The sequence below is a fragment of the Perca fluviatilis genome, chromosome 22 (assembly GCF_010015445.1).
Source record: "Perca fluviatilis chromosome 22, GENO_Pfluv_1.0, whole genome shotgun sequence".
NCBI lineage: Eukaryota > Metazoa > Chordata > Actinopteri > Perciformes > Percidae > Perca > Perca fluviatilis.
In genome coordinates, this window is record NC_053133.1 from 14,988,858 (window position 1) to 14,997,725 (window position 8,868).

The 8,868-nt window shown below is 43.0% G+C and overlaps 1 protein-coding gene across 6 annotated transcripts in view; it reads left to right on the top strand.

The window, feature by feature from the left end:
- eya1 (EYA transcriptional coactivator and phosphatase 1) overlaps positions 1–5,484 on the top strand; it is a 41,116-nt gene extending 35,632 nt beyond the window's left edge. For 5 of the 6 annotated variants that reach the window (XM_039790648.1, XM_039790643.1, XM_039790644.1 and 2 more), the window contains 3 exons: positions 131–252; positions 1,051–1,151; positions 3,298–3,494. In XM_039790648.1, the coding sequence (XP_039646582.1) occupies positions 131–252; positions 1,051–1,151; positions 3,298–3,378 (304 nt within the window). In that variant the 3' untranslated portion in view covers positions 3,379–3,494. Of the gene's footprint in view, positions 1–130; positions 253–1,050; positions 1,152–3,295 lie in introns of all 6 variants that reach the window. The other variant, XM_039790642.1, reaches the window with a different exon arrangement.
- The last annotated feature ends 3,384 nt before the right edge of the window (positions 5,485–8,868 follow it).

Sequence of the window (8,868 nt, forward strand, 5' to 3'; positions counted from 1 at the left end):
GAGATTCAATCCCTCATTGCATGACATGACATGCTTTATTTTCGGCACACTGTGTTTTCTTTTATCCTGCCTCCAAGTGATTTAGAATGATGTCATCCCTTTGCTCTCCTCCTCTGCTTCTCTACTGCAGGTCAAACTGTGTGAATATCCTGGTGACCACCACGCAGCTCATCCCTGCCCTGGCTAAGGTCCTGCTCTACGGCTTGGGGATAGTCTTTCCTATCGAGAATATTTATAGTGCAACCAAAATAGGTAAACGTGTAATTTGAATCCTTTTTTTTCTTTTAGTCACTTTGGGACATGAATGATAATTATTTTAGCTCCGTGAGTGTAGAAAGTTCACACGTGCTACCTAAGTGACGGGACAGAGGCGTGGATGGGCTGGGAGATTCAGTCACCGGAGAGGGTTGATGTTCTTCTATGAAGGAATAGGTCTAATCAGCCTGGGATTATTTTCCTGGAGCTGGGCCTGCGCTGGGCCTCCCCAGGCCTCTCCTGTTCAGTCTCTGCATATGAAACCACTTCTGCACATTTATGTCATTCCACAGCAACACAACGCCCCCCTCTTCCTCCTCCAATCTGCCCCGTTTTCCTCCAGTACTTCCCCTTCTTTACTGTTTCAAATGCAAAATAAACAATCAAGCTTCACTCCCACACCATTTTCAGGCCCGTCAGCGCAGAGTGTAGTTCAGGGTTCCTCGGAGCGTTAAGCGCACTGGTCCTCCTAACCAGACCCTGTAGCATGCAAGAGTGATTTTAGCTGATTTAAATCCATTTGTCCCATGGTTGAGGAGCAGAAGGGCAGAGTTAATGCTTTTCAGATTGTCTATCTGAGAGCTGATCTTATCACATCTCCTCGCTGAGCTCAAAGTGTTTACACTCTGCACTATTTTGTACGTGTGGTGTTTTTAAAGGGGTTCTTTTCACCCTGTGCCTTTGAATCAACTTGAGGGTGTTTAGTGTGGGTCCCTGCAAGTGTCCGTGTGCCTGTGTATCTGTTTGCATCCACTCAACGCTCCACTAACATCCTTCTGTCGACTCACCCCACAGGGAAGGAGAGCTGCTTTGAGAGAGTAATTCAAAGGTTCGGGAGGAAAGTTGTTTACATTGTTGTTGGAGATGGTGTGGAAGAGGAGCAAGGCTCAAAAAAGGTAAGAAGTCGAATAATACACACCACATACTGTATACACATTGAGCTCCAGAAATACACAGATCTAGGAGAAAAGACAATGTTTGGACTTGTGATTAAAGGTCAGGAGTTCATTATGAATGCTTGCAGAACACAAAACATACCTGCCATACTTTTCCAAATAAAGGAATCCGCTCGCCTGCTTAACGGTCTTACTTTACTTGCATTTGTTTATCCTCTTATACGGTGTCCAAGTACAAGAGAGAAAGTCTGTAGTGTGTAATCAGCGCTCTTCCTCCGCCATCTCAGGTTTAGCAGGGGAGGGGAGAGATGGCATAATTATATATTCCTGCTCGGTGCCCTGAGCAGCGTGAATGCTGTGTGTGTAATGCTAGGCAAGCCCTTTCAGGCTTGTTGAAGGCACATTGTAAATACAGCATGCATAAAGGAGACTTAAATCATTGTTGATGGAATTGGATTATTTACTGCAATGACAAGCCTGTTAGCACGAGACGGATCAAAAAAGCCGCCGGTATCTGTTCAGATGAATCTGACATTGTCCTTTTTATGTTACCTGTCAGCTCTTGCTCCACAATTTGTGTATTCAGCGTTTCTGCCAAGTTTGGATGAAAACCAAATGCCGCATGCAAGCCGCACACAGCAAACATATTCATTAGCAAATTAATCAGCGGTCAAAAGGCATATTTCACTGACAGTAACGGTGAGCCACAGTGTCAGGGTGAAGACATGGAGTTTCCCTTTGAAAAGCCTCCAGCTCCTTTTTCACCTGTTTCTCAGTAAACAACGAGTAGAAGCGTGAGGACAGATGAAGAGCGATTAGGCAGAGGTATCCACCTTTACCCTGGATAAGTGTGTAAAGCTATAGCTCTGTATTATGAAAAGCGAACACACCCTGGGAATATGGTCTTGAAGGATGATTGTGGAAAAAGATGCAAATATTTTCACTCAGTCTTGAGTTGTTGGAGAGTGACATTGATGGAAGGATAAGGCGGTTTTTTTTCTCCCCCGTCTGAGTGGTGTGAGTCCCATGACACGCCATGCGGTAAAAGGTTTCTGTGTCAACATCAGAGAGGACGTGAAATAACACAACAATTTCACCCGTCAGGAGGCACACATCAGACGTGACACCGTGTGGAACTACAAAAGCAAAATGTCTAAAAGTTCTCCAGGCCCTCATTCCTCCACCAAAAAAAAAAAAAATCCACAATCCCTGAAACAATTCTGCCTTCATTTATTACCATCGCCTGGGAGAGAAGGTAGAGATAGCATCTCCAGCTTTTAAACTTAAAAGCAAAGACAATTTACAAAACAAAAAGCAAAGAGCTTTTTAAGGGTCAGTGCAGGCTCTCCTAAGCGGAACATATGCCTGAGAGAGGCCATACCTTTTGATAAGGGGGGGTGGGGGGGGGGGGTTAATGGGCTCCACACACTGAGGAGCTGAGGACTCTACCTGACAAGCTCCTTTCATTCTCTGCGACTCAGGTTTCTCCCCCCGTCCTCTGCTTGGGAACAACAGCTCATTTGCACTGTCCCAAACACACACTGGCAGGCAGGAGGTTCATTCAAAAGACCCTGTGGGGAGTTTATTTCTGTTGAGGTTGAAGACAGCTACTGGATTCGCTTGGTGGTAGAAAAACTACATGTTGATGCAGGAGAGAAATTAGTTAGAGGTACATATGTACTTTTTGGCTGCATAGACATTTGCACAAGGGAGCAAGAGGAGCAGTCTGCATGTGTTATTAATATGATTGCTTTTCCTGGTGAAAGGACCAGGCCTGCAGTACTTCATTCATTTAATGTATTAGCTGCAGTGTAAAGAATAAAATCTTCTTAGCGCTTTTTGCAAGTGCTAAGATGTGCTATAAGTAATGGTTTTCATCAATATTAATATTATTTTTTGATAATTATTAAGCTCACAGTTTCCCACGTCTTTACATAGCTTCTTTTCTTTTTTTCTCCGACCAAAAGAAACAAAGAAAAGAAAGAAAGAATCGTTAGCAGTTTTCTTTGATAGATGACTGAAAGGATTGATTCAACTCTTGTAGATTACTTATCAATTCATTGACAAATTGTTTCAGCCCTAAAATGTATAGAATATTTGATTTTTTCAGTGTTTGAAATTAAAACTTTTTTTATTCCTCCCTCAGCACAACATGCCCTTCTGGAGGATCTCCAGCCATTCAGACCTCATGGCCCTCCACCACGCTCTAGACCTGGAGTACTTGTAGCACTACAGCACCACGGTACACCCTGCTCCGCCTCAGCACACCCTGCAACCTTTCACCTTCGCCCTCCAGCCCCGTCCCAAGCTTGCCGCAGACCCTACAGCTCAGAAAAGACCCCCCCCCCACTGCGCTGCCTGGCGTCTGTCTTCCACTACACAGGAAGAAAAGAAGAGGAGAATGGAGAGAAAAAAAAGGCTGAGCACACGGTTAATGTGCTGACATATGGTCACACTTCGTCTTAACCCTAAACTTTTTTTTTTTTTTTTTTTTTTTTTTTTTCTTTCTGGAAGCGAAGGAGAGAGGTAAATTTACGGCGCTGCAGCTGCTTGCCCTGTTACTGTGAATTGGCCGCTTTCTGAAGCTGTCAAAGTGTTTTACGGCCCCCTGTTTGTGTCAGGGTCCACACCTGTGAGGAGAGCAGCGCTACCGGTGGCCTCGGCCATGTCGCCTCGCCTCGCCACAGAACTCAGCTCCAGTAAACCACAGGCCCACGACTACTGGTGGTGACATTTCTCCGTCCCTCTAGCTCTTCACCTCCCGTCTCTTTCTGTTCCTTATCTGTCTACCTACTTTTTAGTTTCTCTTACGTCATTGGACAGACAGACAAAGCGACTGCTCCTCTGTTGCCTGGGAGTCCTGTGCTTGTTATTTATGAACAGAGACTTTGTGAGTGGCACCGTGCCACCGAGAAGGTACCTCGATCACAAAAGACTCGTGCCTTTTACAAAGTACTATTGATTTCCAACCACAGCGAGAGGAAGACATTTATGGAAGAAACATAAAAAAGGGGTTTTTCTAATAATTTAAGAAAATTACAAAAAACTTTATTTACAATGCTGAGACAATCGTGTATAGAGGAAATCTTTTTTTGTGTGTGTAAGTTTGTAATCACTGGACTATTCCTTCCTATATTCATTTAGGTACGTGCTCTTAAAAGGTGGCAATGCTTTTTCATTAAAGTAAAAAAAAATAAAATAAAAGGTATCCCATCGCACATAAGCTTGTGCGAAGCCTGAAAGTGTTGATGTGTTCAAGTTTTGTTCAGTAAACAAATATGTAGATAATGGGATTTTGTGATAAATCGTTTTGTCAAGACCAAAAGCATGGATGTCAAGTGTCAATGATCTTTCATTTGATTCTGTGACGTTTCTCGTCCTTACAGGAAACTGCAGTCACATCTTTATACAGCATAACAGGTCTCCTTTACTGCAAGTTCTTTTTAGACTCCTATTTTAAAGGGAAAGAGGTATTTGGGTTTCTTAGTTATTCAGAAAGGTAGCTCACAACTTGTGTCCTTACGGCATTTCACCAGCTTGCAGCCCTGACCCCATATATTTGAAAGCAAACTTAATTCTGATAAGTTTTTCGTATATGGCGTGGAAGTGAGAAAACTCACTATTTCCTGCCTCCTGAGAGCCACCTTCGTAACAAATTTAAAATTTTAAAGCAGGCTTGAATAGGTTTTATTATCTTTTATACAAGCGCTATAACACCTCTTGTACAGCAAGCATAATTTTTGTATAATGTAGTGTTTTTATTTTGACTTTGAAAATACATTCTGTGTCCCTCTTTGAAATAGTTTAAAGACACAAAGCCCTTTTCATAATGCTTCTACGTCTGTGGATGGGGAAACCGTAATGAACATTGAAAGAAAAGCCACTAACTTCGAGGGGTTTGTGAACATACAGGACATGTGCTATCGACTGTGAATTTCTTAAACAGAAACCCATTTGTTGCGTTTCTAATTTTCCCTCCTTTGCACATGATCACTGTTGGCCTTTACATTTCAATTTAGATCCCTCTCCCCCCCCCTCCCCTCCCACCCCATCTTCTCAAACAACAACTTCTTCCCCCGCACTCTGGGGGTATCTACATATTGCTGCTAGATCAAGGTAATGGTAGGTAACTAGTGGAAATGTTTTATAGATTCATACAGCACGCTTTTTTTATTATGTTGCAATCATAAATGCAAACTGGAAATACTTTACACTACATGGGCCTCATTGTGAAACGCAAAAGATTGTTGTGTCTGCAAAATATGTGTACAGATGTTTTTGACATTATTATTTGATTGTGTTTAAATTAATAAAACTGATTTGTGAACTGTTACATGTTGCCCTCAGATTATTATTTTTATATTTAAAACTACAACTTAATGCATTATTTACAATATTGTGTACTAAACAGTAGGTGTACAATACAATTTAACACTGACATAAAAAAATACTTTTGTCTGTGGACAAAATTGTTTTAGTTTTTTAGTTTTTACTTATTTGAATTGTGTGTTAGTAATACTGGAATAACATGACTGGCTGCCCTCACAGGCGTCAGCCAATTATCCTACCAGGAAGCAAATAGAAACTGAAGTTGGTGCAAGTCTAGACCAAACAACATCATCACACCTCCACATGCTAATGGCATGCTTTAACTCTGCTGCACAATAGCTGATCAAAATAAAAATGTGTTTTTGACCACAAGGCTACATCTGAATGACAGACATGCTTTTGTTTTGGAATAACTAACATGACTTAAAGGCTCTTAATCAGGTGTTTTTCATAATTCCTGTGAGACGATGCAAGATTTTCTTGATAGCCTCAACAATGTAAAACGTGCGTCACACATTCCTGAGGCTCCTGAAGCCAAGCCAATTCTCAGTCCAATATCTGTAATAATTCTATCCATATAGCGTATATCTCTAGGAGCCTTCATGCATAACTAACATATATCGAACCGCTCCAAGTCATAGAGAGCTGAGTTAGTTTAAATAACACATGAAAACATAACACATGAAAAATATTTATTAGGCGGATTTTATGAGGTGGTCACAGTCCAGGATGTAACACTAGCCTGGACAGGGAAGAAAGTGTCCGGCCTCCAAAACCACAATGGAGAATTAAGCATGCATGGAATTTTATTTTGAGCCACACAGCCCATTTAATATACAGATCAATTATGTTTTCAGATGGAGTGGGAGTGATGGCTGGGGTGAGGCGTGTATGTCTGCCAGTCTGGACAAAGCAAATCAGGCTGCTACCGCCGGAATGCACCGGCACAATGACCCCTAATGTGCTTTTTCCACTTCCGAACAGCTGAAAGACTAAGTAGTGTCTGAGGTCCTCCTGACTGCCTGTCTTTCTAGAAGAGGAGCACTCTCTCTTTCTCGGCAGCACAGAATAGAGGTCTGTTCTCTTTGATAAGTTTTCCCGATGCTCAGAGACCTGGCAGGAAAACTCAGACACAACCAGACCAGACATTTTGTGAAAGAAAAAGTGGGTGTTGTGGCATGTCGGCCAGCCACTCTGGCTGCTCATGCAAAACAGAGGGGAATAAAAATAAGAGCTATATTGTGTCTGTTTGGCTTGGTCATGGACCTGACTTAACAATCCTCACACTTTTGATTTTCTGTGAGATGTATCATCCTATCATGTTGCTGTAGAGCTTGTATGCATGCCATGTGCTTGCTTTTGTTAGATAAAGGTGTTCCTGTGCTTTAATCAAGCTTTACAGTAACCATGTAATTCTCAAGAGGCCTGCTCTTCATTGAACTCCCATCAAACCTCTTGTGGAAATAAAGGGGCCATTACCATGCAGGTCCTGTGTTGGGCATTCCTCTGTTGGGCATTCCTCTCCGGGACGTCCCAGCAAAGCGCCCGGCCTCCATAAAACTGTACCGCAATAATAAACAACGCCATTGGTGATTTACGACCTTGCCCAGACAGTGATTTCATGCAGATTTCCATAGAGGGGGCCTCTGACGGTGCATCGCAATTGAACTAATATTGTATTACATGCATATCAAACTCCCCCTCCCCCCCAAAAAAAACCTGATCTGCCACATCTCTTTTATGAGCAGGAAGCCTATTAATAGGCCTGTGTTCTCCTTTTGGTGGCTAGTGTGTCTTAAGTTAGGGGAATTTGTCTCTGTAGCGAGCAGATGTCCACAGATTGAGACAATAAGAGAGAGCAGAGAGGGGGAGACACAAAGCCTCCATCCTTAGCAGAGCTGCAAGGCATTTCTGCTCAATCTAAGAACCAAAACGACACGCTATTAGGTCGTTTCAGTCTGCATTTCTTTATTCTTGGTTTGGCTGATGCTGTTTGTCTGGAGGCAGGATAGACAATCCCGCTGTCTCTGATTGCAGCTCCTCCTCCAGTGGTTTTCAGATGAATAAAGGCTTCTTGCTCCTCTCCAGAGTGCAAGGCTCAGTTAGCCTTGGCAAGCAGCGAGAGTGACAAACCTGTTGTCATGCTGTGGCGGGTGGTGGTGCTAAACTAGGCCCTTTGTTTACTGTTTGTTTATTTCTCAGTTACTGGGATTTGACAGGCAGAGTGGGGCAGGGACAGCTGGTAATCAGGAAGCTGTGTATGTCAGGGATCCCAGCCAGAAGTGTCAACTCCGAAGGGGCCAGGCGTCCACAGCTATGCCTGTCCCACACAGACGTGGCATTCCCAAGTGAGGCCAGACTGCACCGACGATACGCATATATGTTGGTGAAGAGTTTGAGTCAGATTGGTCTAAAAAAGATTTGGTTTTAATGGACTTGTAGAGTGAGTTGTGACTCATGGAGGTCACACACGCACACGCACACACAAACACACACACAACACATGTGTATACATTGAGGCACCCACAAGATGAGGAAATTGTCTTTGTAATGTATTGTATTAGGGTTTTCTGGAATCCAGCATTGCAAATTAGGTGTTATTTTACTATAAGTAGTTGTTTTGACAACTGACATACTGTTTCAATAAAGCATTGAGATACAGGGTAGACATTGTCTCTCATCATGCATGTTCCCTACACTAGCTCAGCAGTAGTTGCTGCAAATATCATAAATCACAAACATTGAAATGTAACTCTTCTGTCTGCCAGTCAACAAGTTGTTGTATTAGTCCTTTGGTCTGTTGATTGCAGAGTATTTGTTTTCATTTTCAAACAATTTTCCATGAAAGTTAAAGCAGTAACTCCCCGTTGCGTGCCTCCAGAAAAAAAGTATTACTTGTACAACAACTGCAATAATTACTCGTACAACACTGCACAACACAGCAGGTAATGAAACTCATTCGCTGAGCAAATTCAGCAACAAAGGCACACTTTCACATAAACTCTCACCACGGCTCATAATAACCACCATGAGGTCGTAGTGTTACGTTTCCAGAGCCGGACCTGGAGCGATGCTCACTGTCTGCCCGATCGCACCACAGCTCCACCTCTCTGTGGTCAAACACACACACTCTCTCATATTTACTGGGCCCACCACACTGCTCCATTTGAAGGTGAGTGGCAGAGATTTATATGGCCAGCTAAGGCCACCCTACAACTGTGAGTGTGTGTGTGTAAATGTGCATGTGCATGACTTCTTAGCTAACTCTGAGCTACCAGGTCCCCAAGGGTTTATTTGGCTGCTGCTGCTCCCTGTATGCACTGTGTGTGAGCATGCGCAAGCGTGTTTATATGTGTTTGTGTGTGCTCTGAAAGTGTGTGTGTGTTTG